Below are 24975 nucleotides of genomic sequence, written 5' to 3'. Positions count from 1 at the left end.
AGTCATTTACCACAATATTCATACTTGTCAAGCTTAATCATGTTATAATACAAAAGTAATGTTACACACGAATTATCTCTATTTTATACACATCCTTTAAGGAAAAAATCCTGTTTTTGAAGGTGCAAAAACCACCTTAAATATGAGTATATATATCTTCATTATTAAAATATGAAAGTCTATCTTCAAGTGGATTAGATATAAAGAACTATTTTAATCATCTGGAAGTTGTAATGTTCAAGGTCAAATAATTATATTGTGTATATTTTTGTTCACCAGAAACATGTAGATTTTTTTTTATTTTCTTTTCTTTAACGGGTTAGCAAATGGGGATTTATTGAATGCGGATCCAACTAATTAAAGTTGAATTGATTTTTATCCTGTTGCTAATATTCAATTGGCAATACAGAACTTTCAGTAATTAATTTCGATTTTGGACAATCAGTATGTTCTTATAAAAGTTTATCAAATTTTTTGTACAAGGTGCAGTAAAATATTTATACAAATCATTGCGCAGAAAACCTACAACTGAAGACACATCTTTAAATGTTTTTGACATGTTAGAAGTAGATCCACATTTGTGAAATAGAAAAATTACGAATTTTAGAAAACATACAGTAAAAGCGATTACAGTAGATGCTCAAAATGTTGTTCATTCACTTTAATACAACAAGCCACGCGATTTTTAGAACTTTGCAATACATTTTGCAACATCCCTGCTCAATTCTTATCTCTATGATAATACATCTTCCAAATCCTGAATATTGGCAGGTTTTGTTTTATAAACGATGTTTTTTAAGTGACGCCCCTTCTGGAAAACAATTATTTAGGTATTACCTCACAACACACCCATAGCGAGATGGGGCACCATCTTGTTGAAGCCAAATATTGTCGTTTGGGATATTGTTATTGTGTGAAAATTTCTAGTAATGATTTTTTTTAAATGTGATTGTAATGTATTATTCCAGCCACATTCAGTTATTCGGGATATTGAAGTGTGGGATTCACGCATTCAACGAGGATTGTTACGTGACCAGTATCTACCACAACGGCTCATACTTCTGTACAAGCATTTTGTGAAATATTTCATTGCTTCTCTAGCTCACTCATTATTCTATTTTCGATATTTACAACGGAACAAAATTATTTTTTATATATTATGTTTTATTGAATAACGGATCGGGACAGCGCGTACGCAGTCCCGACTACCAAAAATTACGCGCCCGAGTTATCCGCATTAGGGATAATCGCAGGAGTCAGCCTAATCCATAGTGCAATGAGAAGGCCTCATCCTGGGGGAACCGCCTTCATGATCACGGTAACCCCTACGCCAGGTAAGTATGATTTCTAAAAAATTTGTTACTTATTTACCTTCAATAGTTACATACACGTAGGTGCAAGTTTCTTAATAGTTGCTACTGCCATCTATATTTCGATTATGTAATCTGCTTTTGACAGTACTGTTGTCTAAGTGAAAATTAGACAAATCGGAGTTTAAAAGTAACATGATAATCATTTAATTATAATAAAAACCTTTACAAAACGTGTTACTATTCAATAATAAACTCAAAATTAAATATATATTTTAAATGAAATATTGCATATAAAAATATCTAATTATAGTTTATGTTTATGTACGATTCAAAGCTTAGAATGGTCAAAAATTTTCAGTTTTCAGGTTATTATTATTATTTTTATTATTTATTATTTATTATTATTCAGAACAATAGAAACAAGTTTGGACGGTGTAATAATTACTTAATCGTATCATATGGAAAAAACTTAGAAATATTGTTTTGTTTTAATTCTAGTGTGATTATGAAAAATTTGTAAGGGCCGCGTAAACGCCGAAAAATCTGTCCTTTAACATTAAATATTCAAATGTCTTAATATTTTAAATCATTTACATATATTTTTGTAGTATTTTTGACCTAGTGGAATTAGTTAGTAGTACGCTTGGTGTTAAGAAATCTACGATTTACAGAATTATCAAAGAGAAATATGGCGAGTTTCAAACAGTACGTAAATTTCAAATAGAAAATCATCTAAAAAAACCTGGAAGGAAAGTACATGCGTTCTTCTTTAGAAAAGAATTTCCGACAGTAGACAAAGTTATTGTCACAGTTCGAGCTGAAAAGGATTACACTAAACTATGGAAACTTTTAAAATAAAGGTTTTCGTTGAATAAAACATTCCTCAAAGTCTCTTTGAATAGAAACAATATTGTAGTAAGGAGAAGAAATTACCTAAGGACTATAAAAGAAATGAGAAACCAAAGAAGAAATTTATTTTGTTTGGATGAAACATAGATTAATGAGGGACATACACTCTAATAAATTTTGGCAAGACGAAATTTTTATAAGTCGAGGAAAGACATTTTCAAATAATTTATCTACTGGTTTAAAACCACCAACAAGAATGAGGCGCAGACTGATCTAGTACATACCGGCAGTTCAAACAGTTTTGTTGAAGGTGGTTTATTAACTACCTTGAGAATATAAATGTTTTTAAAAATGGTTCGAACAAAAGAAATGTGAAATAGTAATGGGTAATACAAGTGTTATCACTGGATACTTTTAGAAAAATTGCCCATAACCAAGTGGTCAAAAAAAGCTTTACAAAATTGGCTAAATTTAAAAAATATTAATCTCCGCTTCTGTGAGAAAAACATGTATTGTGTGTGTTACTATTGAACTGGTATGCATACAAATAAAGAGAAAAGATTTAAGAAAAAATAATTTGATATGATATGATAAAATTCTATTCGCGAAAACTACGAAATGGGTGGCATCTGTTGATTTTCTTTCAAACTTCAACAGAGGTGAACAATAAAGCCAAAATACGAAATAGTTTTGTTGTTTTATAAACAATAGAAAGTGTTTTTTGAAATTTAAGTCTAATAGGTAAAATAATATACCTTTTCAAAGTGCTTTTTTGAGATAAAAATGTACTGCTTGTTAAAATCCCATTCTATTGGCCAATAAAACTCTTGCGCACGTTTTTCGTGTTTTGGTAGTTTCGAGTAGATATTCAAGTCCCTTCCACCCGTACTTGTTTATATATGTTTAACTACATCATTCAGATTAATTTAAGATTTTTTTAGAGGTCTGCTTCCGACTCCAATATATTCCTTGATGTTAAAAAGGATTAGCTGGATTTTCGTGATTTTTATGCCAATTCTTAAACACAACTTTTTGTTCTAACCACACAAATACTTTTAGAAATTAACGGAAATTACAAAAATAGAGAAAACCTTAGCAAAATCACTGAAAACACATAAAAGAAAATTAAACAGCATCAAACAATTTTACAGATTGTATTGTTGTTCACAGCTATAGAATCTAGATTCAGCGCCATCTAGTGATACGTGGTTTTCGCCAATACACAAACAAAAATCTGTTTTATTATTAAAAAGAATATCATATGTAGTATCGAGAAAATGTTTAAAGTTTCAGAAATAATTCCAGTAGAATAACTCGTTCCATTCTGTGCTACGTCACAGAATCTTCTGTATTCTTAAGGGTCTAAGCTTTGAAAATATTCAAAAAATCGATATTTTCAAATTTCTAGATTAGAATACCCCCTTAAAGTAGATTCTTTAAATTTGGACAAAATCGTCTGCCGAAGCGATTGGATTGAATGCCAACGAAAAAATCATACTAATCACTTCAAGTTGATTGGCCAAAAGCGGTGTACACGAACAAAATATTATAAAAATTACGGGTCACAACAATGCTCAAACTCAATAAAACCATACTTTTCTATCCGAATAACGAGCGACAATAACTTATTAGAAGTGTCAGTGTAAAGTTTGACGTCAAAAAAGTAAACTAGAGTTACGCAGAAATTAAAAGAAAAAAGATGTCCACCGAAATTGTGGAAATCGAAAAATTTGAGTATCGAGCCATCATCAAGTACCTGTATTTAAAAGGGTTGAGAGGTAAGCAGATTTAAGAAGATATGCTTAATACCCTTGGTGATGAATGTCCTTCGTATGCGACCGTGAAAAATTGGACTGCAAGCTTAAAAAGAGGTAAATTTTCCATTGTTGATGACCGATCGGAAAAACCAGAGTCAGTCTTCGAAAATATAGATGCAGTTCAAGACATGATATTATCAGACCCTTCACTTGGGCTAAAACGGATATCTGAAGCACTGAATATTTCATACGAACGCGTTCATCATATAGTCAATATGGACATGAGAAAAATTGGTGCAAAATGTTTGAATGTTGAACAAAAGCGTGCAAGGGCAGAAGCATTACGTTCAATCTGTCCTCGATTTGAAAACGATGTAGACTTTTTAAACCGAATTGTTACTATGGATGAGATTTGGGTACATTTCTACGATCCAGAAACAAAGCAACAATCGATGGAATGGCGACACTCTGGTTCTCCAAGATTTTGTTTGGTTCTATAGGAGGGTAAGAATTTTTCAATATATCCTCTTATATTGAATGACAACACGTTATGAATGAGGTGTAAGTATTAATAATGTTGTGTTAGTGTTAGTAAAATAGAATTGTCTGCCTATGTTAAGTAACAACGACTTCGTACAGTCAACTACCTATCTGGGTGGTATACAGATTTCCTTTTTTGGCTTTAAAAACCTTGAATGTAAGCATCGTTTTCATTGTCTATGTATTGCCTCGCACTAACAAAAGGTAGAATAACGGAGCTTTCCTGTAGTTCCTTACAGAAGCAATAAGAACTGACGGGAGTTTCTCCGATGTTCTCCAAATGGTAGTTCATCCGACAGTGTCCAGTAGCTCTCCTTAGCTCGACATTGTTCCATGAAAGGAGACCAGTTGGTGTAATATTATTCAATTTGCCGAAAAAAAGCAAGAAAAGTGTACATTTAATTTGAATTGTTTGGTTGGATCAATCACTATGAGGAAGCGATAACTTATAATCAATAAATACTATTTTAATTTAATGCAAGCATTTTTGTTTCTTTTGTGAGAAAATTTTACCCTTCTTTTGGGCCCCCAACTAATTTTGATACAGGGCAGCTCCAAAGCACGATACGTCACTGTTAGACGGTGTATGTTTTGATTAGGACTTTACTGAAACGACGAAACACATTTGATTGGACTGAAACTTCATACGCGTTGTTTACAATAATCAAAGTGCCCATACATGGAAGGTTTCATTTGACCAGTGGCCCTAAAGTTTCACAAGCGGAAAATTAGTAAACCTTAGCGTTTGCCTGACGTATGTTATGAATTGATAATTCTACAATGAAACTAAAAAGTATTAATAAACGTTTATTGTATAAACATCACAAAACCAAAAAGCAGTTTACAATCACAATTATTGGAGATAATATTCAAATAATAAATACAAGTAAAAACAATAATTAACACGACTAAAACAATAACATGAAGCATTAAAAAGCATTAATTTACAATAGTTTTTAGGCGAAAAAGTGAAAAAACTTCAATGGACTTCGTTGATGAAATTTCAAATTCTTAGGAACTTTCATTTTCGCATATTGGGAGTAATATAGTGAACCCAGCTTATCAATGTTTACTACTTCCTTCAGAGCGATAACACTTTTTGATGTTCCTGAAAAATACGAATAGTGGGTGAATTGTTTGTATTAATAACGAAGATATTTGAATAATACGGAAAAGTTTCCAAAACACGCAGCCATTCAAACAGATTCAAATTTAAAATCAAAATATAATTACAAATATATTAATCTAGTACAATAGAGTAAGTTTTTTAGTTTCCAAATTACAAAATTTTGAAAACAGTGTAAAAATAAGTGCTTCAAAATATCTCTTACAGTAAATAACTTTCTCGAATTTGAAATGTCGGATGTTTCTCTTTAAAATGATTAGACATATTGTGAAATGTATTGTCTGAAATAAGATTTTTTGAAAAAATACTTATCTCATTATACGAGGATATTATTGAAAAATTCTTGGCCTACTATAGAACCAAATAAAATTTCATTGTCAAAATATTTTATTACATATTCTCCTCTTAATTGGATACATTTATTACAGCGAACCTGCAACGTTTCTAGACCTTTCAAAAAAAAGTTCCTACTTGCTCTGCAAACCAGAACTCCACAGCTTTTATTACTTTTTTCCAGTTGAGGAAAGAGACGATAGTCGGACGGAGCCAAATCTGGTGAATAAGGAAGGTGTTCTAGTAATTCTAACTCTAAATCACGAATTTTTTGCACGGCAACATGTGTGCAAGGGCGTTGTCCTGCAAAAACAAAACACCTTTGGATAGCTTTCCTCTTAATTTTTACCGTAGAGTTGTTAGTAATGTTGAATAATAATCTCCAGTTATTGTTCTATCCTTATTCAAAAAATCAATCATGATTACTCCATGGCAATCCCAAAACACTGAAGCAAGAACTTTTCCAGCAGATTTTTGGACACGAAACTTCTTAGGTCTTGGAGAACCAGAGTGTCGCCATTCCATCGATTGTTGCTTTGTTTCTGGATCGTAGAAATGTACCCAAGTCTCATCGATAGTAACAAGTCTACATCGTTTTCAAATCGAGCACAGATCGAACGCGATGCTTCTACCCTTGTACGCTTTTGGTCAACATTCAAATCCATTTTGCAGCAATTTTTCTCATGTCCAAATTGGCGTGAACTATATGATGAACGTGTTCGTATGAAATATTCAGTCATCATCTTCAATGGAAAATTTACCTCTTTTGAAGCTTGCAGTCCAATTTTTCATGGTCGCATACGAAGAACATCGATCACCAAGGGTATTAAAGATATCTTCGTAAATCTGCTTACCTCTCAACCCTTTTAAATACAGGTGGTGTACATCTTTTTTCTTTCAATTTATTGCGTAACTCTGGTTTACTTTTTTGACGTCAAACTTTACACTGACACTTCTAATAAGTTATTGTTCGTTGCTATGGTAACGCAATATTTTGTTTATGCAAGGTACTGATCTAGGCTAACTAGATATCAATACATAACTGACAATTTATATTCAACAAACATTTTAAGTTTATATGTTAACCGCCTACTGACAGACGTGGTATATTTTTTGGTTTTTTACTGTTTTAAAGCTTGAAGCACATATATTTAACGCTGCATTAAAATTGTACTACGAGATCTCAGTTGACGCTTTAAGTCACCATCGGGCGTCAAAATGAAATTCCACCTTAAATCACCAATACGTTCAGGACTTCACCATCGCTCTTGAAGCGTTTGATATCTAAATGTACCATTAGCTTAAGGAAGAGGTGATAATCGGTTATACGGGGAATGGGGCATAACAGTTCATCGAAATTTTGTTAAAAACTCCAATTTTTGACGAGCGTTACTCACTCCGTCAGTCGGTTTCTTCGGCGATTCTGGATTGTTCGTTAATTTCCTCGGATTTAACCAGGCACCTTCGTTCGAGGTTCAGGTTCACTTAGTTACTTTGATAAAACCCTCGTATTCTTTTGGGATTCGAGTGTACCTACTGATACAATAACATTGATAATTAAATAAAGTGTATCGCATTAGAATTTTAACTAATCTATCTTTGAATTATATTTTATTACAGTTCAACAAGTTGATTTAACTTTCGTCAGGAGTTGGAATAAAATGAATATTGGTATTGGACAATTTATTTGGAGAAAAGAAGGAATTATATTGTAAGCAACGTGAAAATTGTTTTCTAGTTGCTTTAAATATAAGATAAATTGAAAAAATTGAACGTTTCTTCATTTAAAAAACATCCGACGATATCTTAAGATTTTGGGCGTGTTTTGCAAACTTTTTTCATACTAGTATTAAATTAATTAAAAGATCTATTTCTATGAATAATATTTCATATAAATATTAGACTACCATATAATATACGTTAAAACTACATTAAATTTGTTCTACAATTAAATCTACATTAGGTAGGTTCCACAATAGTATCTACAATTACTGCCAGATGGTATGGTGAAAATTTGTTTTATTTAGATGTTATAACTTATTTGAAATGATTAGGCGAAAGATGTCACTAATTTCTCTATTATTAAAAGATTTCATATAAATTATTGTAATTGAATGATTTAGATTCTAATTGTTAGTAAAAAGAGAGATTTAGAGAATGAATGAATGAATTGTAAACAGCTATAAACAATTAAAAGTAGCAGACATTATAGCAGTGTCCAAGCCAAGTGAAAACGCAAATAATTTCACCTCAATTATATCTAAACTTCTTGAAGCACTCTTCATATAAAAGGTGTCTCAGATATGATATCAGTTTCCAATGTTCACTTTGTTTATTAAATAATCATACAAGAAGAAAGCCTTAATATTCAAAGTATATTCCATCGTATTGTATGGTTTCAAACCAATATTCAGCAAGCTGATTGAGAACTTGGATATAAAACATTGTTGCACTGCATGTTCAACATCTCCTTTGGATTCAAATTTTTCCCATGATCTGAATAAATGGTAATATGACTGTGCAAGGTCCCGACTAGATGCTGGATGTGGTAGAAATTCATTTTCACCAAGCTCTTCGATCTTAGTCCATGTAATTTTTGCAGTATGCAGTTTAGCATTATCTTGTTGTAAAGGTCGCTTGATGTGATGCAATACAACGTGAAATGCAATGCAGCACACAATATTTTTTTATCAAAAACATGCGCAGATGAAGTTCAGTTTATATTTCTTGCGCATGCAACGTTATCGGTTTGGTGCTATTTTTATTGCGTGCAAGTTGCAATTCTAGGGAGATCTTATATTTTACTTTTCTTAGGAGACTTTCAAATGTTTCTTCACCTATTCTAAAATGATTTTTATATGTTTTGTCGTCTGATTCTTTAGCTAATATCGTATTTCCTCTTGTTCGATCTAGCCAGGGCCTGGCAAGGTAGCAGCAGATATAAATTATTGTCAGTGGTGCACTGACTATTTTTTCTTGCTGACTTACTTGTTATTTTCATCTTTAAACCGTTCACAAAATATTAAATAAAAGTTTTACTTGTACTTATAGACTTTTGATTAGTTGCAAATATGATTGGATGGCAAGGGTCTTGCCTAATATCAAGCGACGCACAGTATTAGTTTGTTCAATATATTGTATGCAATTTCTTGCATCATGTCGAGCGGCCTTAAGAGAACTTGCTTTCAGTTAACTTAATCTATATCTTTATCCGATTAAACCTCACACATTTGAATCATCTGTCGAAGTACAATGAACCTTCATAATTCCATCACACAACAAGACTTTCTGTTCGAATCGACCTCTCTTCTGTCTGAAGGACAGTTTACTTTGTAAGTGCTGCTATAATTTATCCAATGTTAATTGCAGAAGACAATCAATATTTCATAAATACGCACGGCATACCAAATTAAGGAATAATAATGTTTATTCCCCGTATAAAATTCGGTAAACATCTAACAAATCGTCAGTCCACGTGGACTCATCATCTCCACTGTTCACCAATGAAAACATTGAATCGTAAACATAAATGAATTTCTATTGGTCGAAGCTATCGGGGTGTATGTACACAATTTCATTGAAATATTCCTCCTGATAGACAGTCTGCGATAAGCAGTAGCATGGCTAGGTAATATATAGATATATGGCGTTATTTAGACCATGGACGAATCAATTCAATGAAACATGTAAAGAAAAACTGACAAAGCTACTCAAGATTTTATACGTAAGACGATTTATAGTTTATATAAGGAGAAGTGACATTAGAAGTAGTACAGCAAAAGGTAGCAGATTATCCGGAATACAATTATTATACCAGTTTAGAAACATTGCGTAAAGTTGTGGTTTTAAACACAACGAACATCGTTCGATGGTGACAAGATTATTTGTCTCAGATGAAAGACTACCGAAGTTCTAATAAACGAATGGGGTACAAAAAGGGCTCAGTTCACGTCTGGTATTCTGTTTAAACCAAACGCCCTTATAGACAGGTACAATTTACTCGTCTAATTTAATATTTAGTTTAGTTAACGAAGTTCCAAGTAGGACTACATTTAAGTGCATCTGAATATACATATTTTTTTAAAAGTATTTATAAAAATAACAAATTTATAATACGAGGTTTTCATAATCTGCAATTAATATTGGAAGAACTATGCAGTGGTACTATAAACAGTGTGTTCAGTATAAATATCATCAACGCTTTTAGACATTTTATGTCATCACCTCATTTTGTTTTCACCATATTTTTGATCATATATGGTAACATAGCAATTTTTATTCAACGAAATTATTTCTTTACAAAAGTAGACGTCTATTCAGGTAATGATCTTGTTTTGAAATTACAGTGTTGTCGGTTAATTAGATGAGATTATTTTCTAGATTAGCTTACTGTTGAGTGTTAAATAGATGAATTGAAATATCACCAAAGTTTTGAGGTATACTATAGAATCAAATGCTACTGGCTTAAAACAAGAAAAATAAATTATAGAGAGCAATCTGTGCCATCATTCTTTATGTTAGTAATGTTTATAACAATCTAAAATTTCGTGTCATTTAAAAATTATTTTCAAATTCTTACTCAACGTTAAACATTTTTAGAACAGTTAGTAACTAAATAGAAATAGAAAGCTCATAAATGGTAAAAGTAAGTTTTTAAGTAAGGCAGATTTATTGATTATTATTTATTAGAACTAGATATACGACTGCTAACCCTTAATTTGGCAGTGTATTTTACAAGATACATGATTTTTTGTTTAAATTTAGCGCGTTTAATTTAGTTCCATTATCTACCGCATCGTCTCTTCAGGCCTTGTATAGTAGCTTCCATAAGTTTCCAACACACGCTTGGTGTGAAAGTGAAAGTTTGTTTATTTTGCAAATTGAAACAGTGAAATCAGCATCATCCAAAGAAATGGCATCGACCTCCTGTTGGGTAAGTTTTAAATCAATTTACTATTATTTATCATCTAAATTCAGCTTTTTAAAATTATGATTCGCTTGTATTGACATGTAAACATTTGTTTTGAACAAAAACTATTTCAATTCAATAGAAATTGACTTAGAAAATTACGTTTTATCCTCCGAATCCTGTAGGGGTACATTGTCAATTCGGTTTAAGATTGTTAGAAGAAAAAAAGTTATTAATTCAAAAACTATAGTAAATTAACGTGTTATTTTTGTAGAAGTCATATTAATTTCAAACAATCGAGTATAATTAAAAAAATTTCATTTTACCTAAATTCAAAATTTATTTAGTGTTATTATTTTGGTTTTAATTTTATTCAGTCAAATTGTTAGCATTTTTGTCTTCTCAACCACATTTTGATGTTTTTTCTTTGTCAGAGCCAAAATTTTACTTCAACAGCCAGCTTCATTACTTCTTAAGCCAAAGGTGGACTCTGAAGATGAGGCAGAAAATTTGGAGGATGATGTATTACTTTAGGAAGCGAGCAAATTTTTAGATGTAACGTTAAAGAAAGTTTTAATGCAGAGGATGGATCACAAGCTCCAGAAGTGTCAAAAGATGAAACAATGATAGATGGATCGATTGGTGACGAACTGGTACCGGTAGATGAATCTAGAGAGATCTTTGTCAATCTTTAAGCAGAATTGATCAGCAGAATGAGCCAGCATCACTCACTGATAATCTAGCTACCACCTCACATCCGTCTGGAGCAACTCGTTCTCGGAGACATCAACTTCAAACCAGAAAACCAGCATATTTTATTTTTTGTTATTAATTTTAGTTAGCTTGAGGAAAAAAATTGTTTTAGGTTTAATTGTAATATTTATGTATAAATAAAAGGTTTTATTACTTAAATTTATGTGAGTTTCATTACTTCTACCACCAACCTTAAACCAGCTTATTTGGCAATGTATCATACAAGAAATATATTGCATATCTCATCCAAAAATGAACCCAAATTTTTCAAATTATGATTTTATCTTATTTAGACCTTAAAGAAAAATTTTAACAAAAAATTTTTTTAATCAATAAATTAGATCCTTGCCAAGTTGAGGGCTAACTGAATTATAGAGCATTATATTCAAAAACTTTTTTCTCCCTGTGATTCAAATCTATTTGACATATTCTTTCTGTTTTTAAATGAAAGCTAAAACAACAGAAATTAGCAGCTTTAGATGGCAGAAAGATTTTTTAATTAACAAGAACAAAAATTATAAAATCCTAACAGGGTTTCTTTATATCTACCAAGGCCACTCAAAATTAATTTTTTAAATTGGATTTTTTTCAATTAATATTGGCATGGTTGATGATGACAAAAGAAAAGATTCCCTCAAGACATTAGGATTATAGAAACTTCATATCAAAGTAATTGAGAACAAAAAATGATGCATTATCACTACTTGTTTCAATAAAATGAAATTTTTTGTCACATACAAAAAGAGAATAACATCACTTAAACATATTCCTTTAATGTTAAATTTTTTATTTACAGTATGTATATAGGGTGTTCCAGGACATGGTGCCACAAACTCGGGAATGAATAGATGAAAATAATGCTGTGAAATAAAAAAAAATCTCATACGGCCCCTCGTTTCTGAGTTATAGGCCTTTAAAGTTGTGAAATCAAAACTTATATTTGAGTATATTTTCTAAATTATACATTCGAACATTATGAATTTTTAATGGAATAAATATTGGTAACTTTTACAGGGACAACTTGTATAATCTGAAGATAGCGAAAATGAATTTTTAAATCGATTTTTTAACAAAAAGGTTCTCTTTGTTTAACTCGATAACATTTATGGTTAAGGAGATATGTAAATTTTTAAATCGTTCGCAATAAAAAGACATTCTGAAGAAAATTATCATAAATTGTAATTATTCATTAAAAATACTTACGTATTGAAACACAATCAAACATTTCTAATTGAACAAAAAGTACCTTTTTGTTAAAAAATCGATTAAAAAATTCATTTTTTGATATCTTTAGATTGTACAGGTTGTCCCTGTAAAAGTTACGGATCGTTAACCGTTGAACTTGAGCCGCCCCTGGCCTTCCTATAGTAGTGCAGAATTATTTAACTTTAAAGGCTTATAACTAAGAATTGAGGGGTCTTATGAGAGTTTTTTTCATTTCACAGCATTATTTTCACGTCATTTACTCACTCCCGAATTTTTTGCATCAACTCCCGGAAAACCCATATACTCCAATTACAGTCCATGGTGAATTAACCCATTGATACCCAAGGGGTCATTCATTATTTCCAGACTAAAAGTGATTCTATCTTCTAAAAGGACTAATATATACAGTGGTATATAGAAGTAATGTAGATAGAAATTGTATTTAGTGTAAAAACCCAGTGATCCAGAAAATATCGTTTATTTTCCACCTTGTATTCCCGGAACATAAATTTCTAAAATAACTTTGAAATGTCAAAAATCAACCTTGTCCTCGCGTCGGTTCATATCGGCTTTTTATGACCTTCGGGATTAATAACAACCACAATAAACTATAATTAACAAATTTTGTTAGGTCATATTTTATCATTTTTCAGCACCAATTTAATTTACATTAATCATTTTAAAACATTTTTATAATTCTGGGCAGTAATTGTTTTTATTCTGCTTTTTCATTTCTTTCCGATACTATAACATATTTATAGGTTTAATAGGTTTTTTATTTTCAAATTCTACTCTGCAAAATTAGTTAAAGTCAGCTAAATTGATTTAAATAGAAATCGATCAGTGTAATAAATGATTTAAATTATTGTTACGAATAAGTTCGCAAAATGGTTTCCTAGGCCGGCCCTGTCAATCTACTATCGAATTTTAAAAATTCGGTTAACTCCCGCGACTTCTTTAAAAATTTTTATAAATGGCGGAAGCACCTTTGATGTTTCCTTTTAGAACTTTCTATTATAGCGGACGGTTTATTTACAGTTTTTCTTTTAAATAATTTCTGTGAAAGTCTGATTATTTATTTCTTTTGTTTGTTTTTGTTCCAGAACTTTGTAAAATTTAGGTATTTAGGTACATAAATGATTTGTGTAAACGCAGTAAGTTAATTTTAAATAAATAGTAAAAAGAACGAATTAGTAAAAGTAATCGCAGAAATTATTTAAGTGTATAAGAGAATTATTATAAGTTAAGTGTATAGAATAGTGTGTAAATAAATTAAGAACGGAAGAGACAGTGTTTATTAATTTACCCCACGAATAGAAAGGGTGTAAATAAATACGAAAAACGTTACATCATGATTTTTTGAGAAAGCCATGTCCCAATTTAATCTAATGAGCACAGAAGAAATATGTTCTACTCTGTAATCAATTTTTTTATTCAAATGTTCCAAATTTGGAAAGAACATCAAAAAATCTGTCTTACTTTATAAAATAATTCATAAAAACTGCCCTTTTATAGATACTTATTGTGTATTTTTGTCTACCTAACATAGTAAATGTCATGAACATAAGCACGGACAGTCTCTGTCTTGCTGCCTGGCATGCATATTTCGACTTCTATTTCTACAAACTGGTACATACGCTGTTGATATTCGATGTGTCACCGTCTCCTTATGAAGATGTGAAGGTTGTTTGGCAGATTTTTCTCTGTCAGATCTTGTTGAAGAAGTCATTGCTAAAATTCGAAAAATCATATTATTCATTTCAAAAGTATATCACTTTATGCTTACAATGAACGTTAGATTTTGAAATATTTTGAAAATCGTTGTTTGCATTCAAACTACTGCAATTTGTTAAGTTAACCAAGGTTTATCCTTCGATTGACCGGCTTGGTCAATTGGTAAGTGAGTAAACGAAGAAGAACAAAAATATACTTGCGTGCATATAAAAAAAAGTAATATGCTGTTTGAAAGACAACTTTATATGCTTTAATATGAGTATAGAATTATCATTAATACTTATAATTTATATGCGTAACAACTGGTAAAGAAATGAAACGTGTTTATGTGGTGATTGCAACGAAAATACCAAATTTGTCAAATAATAAAATCATTGCGTTTGCAACAGAAATTTTCGTATTATAATAGTTTTTTATAATCTCAATAGTGTTGAAGGGTGTTAGTTTAATGCATACTACACCACAAAAACCCACCCGAGTTATTGTTTTAATCGAAAATGGACTCGGTCAGCTAGCTGTTGCTGGACAATTGATTATGACCCGCGCAGCGGTTCGAAGAGTGTACCAGCGTTATGAGGAGACTGGATACTTTCATAGGCGACCTGAAATAGGCAGAAGGCGATTTACAACTGCTCGTGATGACCGTTTTATTATGTCAACAACATCAAGAAATCGTCATTTTAATGCCGTTCAAGTACAACGACAGCTCTTTAAGCAGGAGAATAATCTGACCCCCAAAGCTCCTGCGTTTCGCACAGGATCATCTGAATGGGAATGGGAATAATGGGAATCTGTTTTGTTCTCAGATTATACCAGAATATGCCTCCATGGTAGCGACCAAAGAAAAAAAATGTCCGATGACACAGAAAAGAGCGATTTTCAGATTGCTGCTTTGAAGAGCTTATGGAAATAGTTGTTGATCTTGTGTTCATTCGTAGGGGCGACCGTTCTCACGGAAAAAGAGGTTTAACGTCTGATAGACAGATTGAGAAGATTTTAGCAGTTCTTGTTGTACCTTACGAATTTACCTTTAAGCATGACAATGCAAACCAGCAAATCGGTTTTCGGGTTATGGAGTGGCCAGCATACAGTCCTGACCTGAATCCGATAAAATATGAACTCAAAAGTTCCCAAACTCGATCCCCGAGCTTATTATTGCAGTAGAAGAAGAGTATCTTAACATCCCATAAGAAACAATAGCTAACTTGATTAGATCTATGTCTAATTGTATAAAAAATTGAGTGTTAAGTATTAAATTTTCAATTTCTCTATCTTAAACATAGGAAGTCGAAATAAATCATAAATTTATACTCACATTAAAGTATATTAAATTGTCTTTCAAACGGTATATTTTTTTTGATAATTTAAAAAAATATATTTGGTTGAAGTCAAAAGTTATAGTGAGCCGATTTCTATGGCGCGAGTTTGTAAATTCCAAGTCTTTTGTAGAAAAAGAATCAAAAATTTCTCTCATACTAATGGAATCAAAAAATAAAATGTATTATATGATTTGAAATTAGTACATCGGTATTAGCTGAATGTGAATTCTAACAGAACCAGATTTTGATCACAAATTTAAAATTACTTTCAAGAACTATCGATTTCTACGACTTTTTTGAGCGTTAATTCTCTCATTAATATTTATTTAGTTGTAAAACAGATTCTAGATGTTCAATATTGTTATTGACCAGTTCATTAGACGATTTACCCACGGATTTTGCACCTATCATGATAACTACCATTTAAATAAATGGACAAGTGGTTTTGAATGTTTTTTAGTTTGAAATTTTAAAAAACAATGATATCTATCAAGGCCCATATGTTAACAGTATTAATCAAAATCTGGCTTTCGCTTTGTATTTACCATTACAAAGTATCACTATTTTATCCTTACTAATATTATAAATGTAAATGTGAAAGCGTGGATGTTTGTTACGCTTTGTACATATATTCTGGGAGGTACTAGAAGTAACATAGTATACTTTTTATTAAAAAAAAATATTTTTTACACAAATAATAAAAAATTTATCAACAAATATCAACATTTTGCTCCTTCAGCGCAATATATTGACTTGACCGTCGGTAATATCGTACGTCGATAATATATGATTTAGGGTTTGAACTTACTGTATGTTAGATGGCGCTGAAGTAGCAAAATGTTGATATAACACCGACATTTTAAAACATACGGAAGGAGAAATGAAGGAATATTTGTCGATGAATACGGAACAAAGTACTTCATATCCTGTCGAGCTTTTAAATTTCCTTGAATTGTAAGGTGTACCATCACATAAACTTCAATTTAAACTAGATGTGCTCCTCGGCTATGTAATGGAACAAGGCTTTTCTTATAACAAAATTGGGGCAGAATATACTTGGTGCTACTATTTTAACAGGTGTCGGCAAAGGAGAAAGTGTTATCATACCTCGGATTCCAATTATTCCAACTGACCTTCCTTTCAGTACAGTTCAGTTTCCGGCCAAGCTTAGCTTTGCTGTTACTATAAACAAAGCACAAGGGCAGACATTACAGGTAGCAGGAGTGCATTTAGAAAAGCCATGCTTCTCTCATGGCCAACTATATGTAGCGTGTTCACGGAACTTACACATATTTCCACCCAAAGAAAAAACTTATAATCTACATAGTCTACAAAAATATTCTGGATTAATACTCACCATTTTATCTTTTTATTTGTTAGAATTCAAAACTATTTATTTTTGTTACAGGAAAATATATTTTAACATTTGTTATTGTATTTCAATAAAGCTTGTTTTGAAACTTCATTGTATGTAGTAATTTATAAAAATCGATAACACTAACCAAGCAATAAAAGAAAGTTGTCATATTGTTATATTTCTATGTTAATGATTTCTGATACTTATTTAATGGATTCGATGCGAGCGAAATCGCGGGTAAAAGCTAGTAATTACATAATATTTATTTACTATTATATCCATAATATTATGAATCAATTAAGGTAAGCTGGACATGTTAGATAGAGTAAGGTTCCCAATTTCCATGTGGGCTATATTTCCCTTATTATTTGGTTTCAAAAGCGTGAATAAAGTAAAGAAATTAATGTATATAATTCTGAACTACCTTCTATGATAGTATTATAAGTATATAAAGGCGTTACACGCAGATATTTTAAGTCCATAGCATAGAAATGATTTTTTTTTATTTCAATCCTGAATTTCTGTCTCTCTCAGTTCTTCCATCACCTGCGTATCATCCTTTCCTTGTTCCTCCTTTTTTCTTGTTCCTCCCTGTTCCATGTCCATCATTTTTTTAGTCACTCTAAAATCTGGCAGTATCTGGATGTGACCCTGCCACTCTATTCCATATTTCATTATGTCTTTTTCTCAGCCATAATTCTCCTTCCTTTTCACCCCCTAGAATCTTCCTATCCCATATATCTAACTTCTCTTTGTTAAGAATCCTCGATTCCGTAGCTCACTGCTGGTATTCGCCTTTTTGAAGATTATTTTCGAACTTACTATCGCTTTCAGTGCTTCCAATTATTTACTTCCCTTCATTATCCTTGAAAATAGATCTGCTCCCTCGTTACTTTCGTCCTTAATAAACACTCCAAGATATACATTCCTTTGTGGTGTGGTCATTATCATGAACTTCAATTTATCTTCGTTGACTCGTAGATTCACTGTGTCTATAATTTTGAACTACCTTCTATGCTATAGTATTACTATTAGAATTGTTTTCTTTCCCTTCATTTTCTCAAAATTTTTGTCAGATACCGAAAAGTAAATATTAAATCGTGAGAAATAATAAAATTGATGTTACCTACTGAATGAATTCCAAATAATTTGAAAATTTATTTTCTCATAGTGACCATTTGACTTGATTCACTCATTTATCCATCACTGCTTATAATCTTAATGATAATCAAAAAAAGTTATAATTACATTTAATTGGTTCCTTCTTTTGCTGAACTTTTCTTTTTGGGTCTTCACTTTTGTATTTCATCCTGTCTCTGGTAGTTTTTTCTGATGTACTTCTAATTGAAGATACAGCCGTCTTATGTCGTATTTCTGGCAAACTATTATGTATTCTAGAAAACGATAATTTTGATTTTACACCTAGATATAAAAAGCAGAATCACACGAACAAAATCAGGCGATTATTGCAATTTATTATTAATGAATTTCTATACTATTAAATATTTTTTCTACGCCCATGTCTGTAAAAGTCAAAAAAGACATACACGTGCGTTTTGAGAAGAAAATTTAAACTTCTTGGTTCAATTGAATTACAATCAAATTTTTATTAACGTAAGACTTTATTTGGTCTATTTACACAAATTTAGTCAATTAGAAAACATAAAAACTTTTAGCATTAGCGAGATATATTCAGGATTGAAAGAGTGATGCCCCTAAATGTAGGCAGCACATTATGCAATTTCTTTAAAAATAGGACACGTTTTCTCATGTAGCATGCTAAGAATGGGCATAGAAAAAGTATAGTACGTTACACGAGTTGTAAGCCTATTACACACAAATTTTTCACTATAACCGTTGTTTGGAGAAAACTTTTCTGGCTATATAATGTTACGACGAATATTAAATAATATAATAATAATAAAAATGTAGCTTTCGCCAGTTTTATTGTAGATATAATACAAAATGCATCTGTGGACAATACTCATAGAGAGGTGCTGCAAATTTTTGGCGATTTTCCTGTAACCTCGTAACCTTTCAAGTTTTCAAATGGTTAACTCAGTTCTCTACAGTTAAAGACAATCAATTCTCATTTTCAAAATTGATCAGTTAGCATATTAAGACATTCTATGATTTTATTCACTCTTTCATTCAGTCAGAGAAGATCGCAATCATTTTTCTACTAAATTTTATAAATTAACTAGAACAGCAGTGTAACTATTATATTATCACTCTTCAAACATGAATAATGATTGGTGTCTAAAGAAAAAAAAAAAAAACGAAAATGGTTACCTCTCCTCTCCGATTTTATTCACAGTGTCTTCTTTTCTTCTTCCATCACTACTAATGGAACTCTTTTTGAATTCCATTCCATTATTAACTGTTAATTGCATCACTTTAGTTTTCTTAATCAATCTGGGTTTTCTAGGTGGTTCCACTTTCGTAGGCAGATCTTCTGAGGATGACCCATTAGACCTAAGGAGAGCTTCTCTACTGCTTGCCCTTTGGAGCCTTCTAGCTTTTGTATTTGCAGCTCTAAAACATTATAACTCGTTAAAAAAATTCCTGAATTGAACGGTAAACCTCATTCAAATTCGTACTTTGTTGAATTTTGGTCCAATTTTTCCATTTTTTCAATTCTTTCAGTTCTTCTTCTATGTTTTTCGTAACAGGGCTTCATCTTAGGTTCTGGCGCGACTCTCTTCTTGTTCAAACTTTCTATTGATGAGGAGGGAGAAATTGGTTTTAATTTTGTTTTATTAGTAGATACTTTATGTCTGGTTATGGAAGTCTTTTGGTGAGTAGATTTAGTTTCCAATATCGTTTCTAATTTCTTTTTCTTCGAGTCGTCCTCATCATCGGAAGATAATCTGTCAACAGATTAATGAAAAGTTAAGATAGGTTTATTAATATGTGAATATAGGGTGCGGAATTAGTGCGAGAGAATCATACGAGACAAGAAAAAATTTACACAAGCATCCAAATTTATATTCTTTCAAATAGACCATCTTATATATAAATGACTCCATAGAGATTGCTGTCAGGCTGAAAATTGGTATGAACTTTTCAAATTTCATAATTTTAATTTAAAGGGTTGCAAGGAAATTAATTTTTTCGAAATTTTGGCCTTTACTTTGAGACTCCTAAAGGATGCAACTTGTTATAGTGTTAAATTGCCCCAATCTTCATATTTTGAGCTACCCTATACGCTTCCTGGTTTGTGTTGTTTTTTATACATGTATACCGAATATAACCAAATTTTCTCATTTTACGAAAAAAAAAAAAATTATAAATACAGTTTTTATATCTTTGGTCATATGGGATTTTGTAAATATTTAAAAAACAACAAATTTATATACTAAAAATACTAAATAACTTTTGCAGTATTGCTATTAATGAAAAAAACAGTTGACATTATTTTTTGATAAATACGAGGGTTGTTTCTCAAGTTTTGCGATATGGCAACACTGATGTGAATATGTCAAATCTGACATTGACATTATAAAGTTTCAATGGTGAACGTACTCAGACCGTGTTGTCATTAGAGTGCTATTTGAGTTATTTGAAGATACTTGAAACATCGAGAACATAATCTTGCGATGATTTTTTATGGCTTTCGACGAGGATTGACCCAACAGCAGTGTGCCGTTCAACTTGCTTCGACTTTAGGTGATGAAACATCATCTCCATACACCGTATTTCGCTGGTTTTCCCAATTCTTTCGCAGTCGTGCTTCGCTACAGGATGAATTTGGTGAAGGTAGTCCGAAATCAACTGTTGTGCCAAAAAAACATCGATGCAGTGCGTAAACTGATGTTATAACATCGTTATGTGACACACTATACGATTGAGGTATTCTTGGGCATTAGTTCCTCTTGCATACATTTAACAATCTACTGCATGGGTCTTTCAAATCGCGTTGGATACCGAATAATTTGACAATCGCTCGAAAAAAGCTCGTGTCGATTGGTGCAAAGAAATGTTGAAAAAATTCAATCGCGGTACTTCAAAAGACATCTATAAGATCGTTACAGGCGAAGAATCATGGATCTACGTATACGAACCCGAAACTAAACAACTATTGAGTGTATGGGTCTTTTATGTCGAGCCAAATCCAACAAAACTTGTTCGCACATGATGCATTTTGAGGCTTCAGAATGACTCGACACCGTTCCATTGAAGCAATATAGAACGGTCATTTCTGACTGGTACATCAGCATTTGTTTGCCACAAGTGTTCGAAAAAATCAGGAAAACCAATCCCAGAAGACCGATAATTCTCCAGCATGACTATGCGAGCTCTCAGGCATTATTTCAAACAGAAACGTTTTTGAACAGTCAAAACATCGAATTGATTGGTTATCCGTCGTACGATTCTTGTTTGACACCCAATAATTTTTTCTTTTTCTAGCAGATCAAAAATAAATTGCGAGTTTAACGTTTTTCTGCATATGAAGAAGCGGTTGATGCATTCAATTCAGATGTTTTGGGGGTATCTTATTCGACAGTTGGTTCAAACGCATGCAGAAGTGTATTGATCTCAGTGGAGAATATTTTTAAAAACAATAAAGCCACATCCAATTATAAATATATGTTTTTTTATGTCTATCTCAAAACTTGAGTAGCAACCATCTAATTAACACTCTCAGAATGATTTATTGAGGTTGAAGCGTCTCGTTCAGCAATAGTTTCATTAAATAATTTAAATTCAATAGATATAATAACTTGTGTGACAATTTGGACCCAGGAGGCTGAAACTGAAGAAGAAACAAGTTTTAAACCTACCATACAAGAAGGAAGAAGAAGATATAATAACAAAATTTTTGGGTTTATTATGATATTTGCTGTACTCAAATGATGATTTAGAGAAATTGGATTTGTCGATTTGTACAAAAACTTATTAGAGAGTTTCCAGAGATGTATAAATAATTAATTTCATCTTTAGTTTGATTATTAATCTAAGATTCTCGAAGAAAAAGTAGTTTTCACCACTAAAAGATAAATAGCACAGTCTAATACAACGTAGTTTTTGAAGAAGAGGATACACAGAGCTTGAATCAGAATTTTCATGAAAATCCGTGTACAAACATATTTTCTTGTTTAAAACAAGCCTCGGTTCTACTCAATATTGTTCGATATTCAATATTGGTAAAAAAATGTTGCTGATGTAATTGAAATAATAATAGAGGATTCAATTTGACAATTATTGTTATTGGTGAAGACGTTGATAATAAAAATAATATCAGTACTGCTCAAATTAACACCGAAAAAATTATTGTTTTTCAAACCTGAAAATGTTCAACATCAGTTGTTATTATTTTTGATAAATGTAAGCCACTAAGTAATTTCAACATCTGGGAACATAATGGATCGAATAAAAATTGATTTAAGGATCAGGAATTATTAGATTCAAATGCAGTTTTTGGAAACTGCCGTAAACACAATAGATCTTTCAAGTCTCAGTTCATCGTCAATCTATCAAACATACAAATATATAATTCGACTTACTAATTCCGCATCTTGTATATTAAATTTTTACCTGTTATGAAGTTCTTCGTCGGTGTACCCATTAACAGCTTGCAATATCTGATCTGCAGCCTTTGTAAGCTCATCTAAAATACTACTGTCAAATTCTCTTCCATACTTATTTTTAATGTTTTCATAAATGGGTTCCGAGACATCTTTTACCGGACTTTTTTTACCACTTCTGGTAATTGGAGGTGGATTCTTATTAATCATAGTAGGTGACGGAGTTTTTTGAAATCTTCTAATAGGCGAAGGAGATTTTGGCATTTTTCGTATAGGTAATGGGGATTTTTTCTGTATGAGATCTGGTTTTTCTGATAATCTATTTTCTTTGCGGATCACAGCCTGAGAAATTTTCTTAGCCGGTTTAGGAGAGACGTTAACTCCGAAATATGTCATTTCAGACTTTTTGGGAGTTCGCAGTACTATACCTACAATTAGAAAAATGCTACAATTCAACATATTTCGTCGCTTAATTTCTAACACCGAGTAAGTCCAAAAAATGCATTTTTTATTTCTGAATGTCATTCTACAGAGAATCCAGAGTTGAGCCTTTAGACAATTGATGTAAAAATGTTAAAATAGATCTATACATTTTCAAAAAAATATAGGTGTGGCTAATTATCGATATACAACATAGATAGTTTTTTTTGCTGTTTTGAAAAGTTCTCAGTTCAAATTTTTGTCAGTTTGATATTGATTCAAATAAATTCATGTCATTTGAGGTTTTTAGCGTCTAAATTCATCAATTTTTTTTGAAGCCGATTACTGGCGATTGTCATTTGATGTTGATTGATGTCTTTTGATGTCCTACTGACATTGTTGGACATCGATTCAGGTAAATTCATGTCTTTTTAACTAGTTAAGCATTTAATTTTTTCAATTTATTTTGTTTGATTGATGTTTTTTGAAGTCTTTCTATTCAGGTAAATTCATGCATAAAACCCCCAAAAAATATTTGTGAGAATAATATTCTTTATTTTACTGAGGTATTTAAGACACTGAAGTCATGATTGTAGAAAGGGTAGTAGTAGACACTATTGAAAGAGTATAACTTGAAATTTTAATGATTTCCTCGACGACTTTCGCATTTAAATCAATATCTGTATGATGCAATTTATACAATATAAGATTCTTCAAAATTCAATAATTTGAAACACACCAAATTGAAGGTAATATTTCTATAATAAAGTAGTCAATCAAAGCAAATCTCTTCTGGATATTGTTGAGATTTGAAAATATTTGGTTGCGTGCAATAAAATCGACGCGTTCGTTTAGAACACGATATATCAAATGCTCAAATAATAAAAATTATATTGAACCTTATTAAAAAACACCTATGGTTACATAAGAGGTCTTTTTGGAGAAAATTTTTATTTGAATTTAAAATTTTGTAAGGAAAAATCATGGCATTAATGAAAGAATTTACATAGTAGCAGCTTTAATCCTACTTTTTATCGACATTTGGGGTATAACTTGGTATTCATCTTTTATAGCCACCTTCACTTCCTGAAGACGTTGTGGGAGCAAAATTTGGACTCTGCTCTTTCTTTTAAGCTCATCTCATAGATATCTATACAATGAGATTAAAATGAGAACTTCTTAAACTGTTTAAATGTTGAAAAATCCTTACAAAGCTGTCATATTTCATTACATATTATTCTAGTATTTCCTACGTGTATTACTGTGTAATCATATCGCCCAGACGTGGCCCGGATACGAAGTGTAGAAAGTCTGTCCCCAAGAGTACACGAATCTCCTCCAAAAGCATCTACAAATTGTTCTGCTGCGCCCATAGTTTCCAATAAGACTCATCCGAAAACAGTAGAAGCTTCCATCATTTCAGTATTCAATCAACTTGAGTGCGAATGAGTGGTCGGTGGTGCGAGGGGATTTATCTATCTACTTTCTACTTTCTTAAGCCTTCAACGTATAGTCCACTACAGGCACACCTCGCTTTGAAGTTGTACAATTTTATTACCAACATAATAGTCTATTGAATTTCTCTGGCTCTAAGAATCTAACCAACCCGAGAGTCGATTCTTCTCCAGCCCAACCTTCTATAGAATTCCCCAGTCTTCAAGAACATAACCAACTCGATAGTCTATTGAACCTCCTAGTGTCTAAGAAACTTTCGTGTACTCGCCTTAGTGCTAATTGGCTAAATGATACTAAAACACTCTTGATTAGTACTTAGAACAACTTGTTCGGACACAGTGAGTGTTGTAGCCATTCTTTATTTCTCGAAAGTTAT

At 31.7% G+C, this 24975-nt stretch overlaps 1 protein-coding gene and 1 non-coding gene across 7 annotated transcripts in view; both read right to left on the bottom strand.

Annotated features, from left to right (window-relative positions):
* Window positions 1-1178: 1178 nt before the first annotated feature.
* On the bottom strand, window positions 1179-1342 carry LOC130447182 (U1 spliceosomal RNA). The gene has a single exon (XR_008910219.1). It is a non-coding gene; the product is annotated as a U1 spliceosomal RNA (small nuclear RNA).
* A 3911-nt stretch (window positions 1343-5253) lies between these two features.
* The window catches only part of LOC130446732 (uncharacterized), a 233304-nt gene continuing 213582 nt past the window's right edge, over window positions 5254-24975 (bottom strand). For 4 of the 6 annotated variants that reach the window (XM_056783128.1, XM_056783130.1, XM_056783127.1 and 1 more), the window contains 6 exons: window positions 22735-23152; window positions 19797-20066; window positions 19489-19731; window positions 18445-18590; window positions 14327-14517; window positions 5254-5567 (listed from right to left, as the gene is read on the bottom strand). In XM_056783128.1, coding sequence (XP_056639106.1) covers window positions 14342-14517; window positions 18445-18590; window positions 19489-19731; window positions 19797-20066; window positions 22735-23152 — 1253 coding nt within the window. In that variant the 3' untranslated portion in view covers window positions 5254-5567; window positions 14327-14341. The remainder of the gene's footprint in view (window positions 5568-14326; window positions 14518-18444; window positions 18591-19488; window positions 19732-19796; window positions 20067-22734; window positions 23153-24975) is intronic. The other 2 variants (XM_056783129.1, XM_056783133.1) reach the window with 1 other exon arrangement.

The sequence above is a fragment of the Diorhabda sublineata genome, chromosome 7 (genome assembly GCF_026230105.1).
Source record: "Diorhabda sublineata isolate icDioSubl1.1 chromosome 7, icDioSubl1.1, whole genome shotgun sequence".
Lineage (NCBI taxonomy): Eukaryota > Metazoa > Arthropoda > Insecta > Coleoptera > Chrysomelidae > Diorhabda > Diorhabda sublineata.
This window is presented reverse-complemented; position numbering and strand designations above follow the sequence as displayed.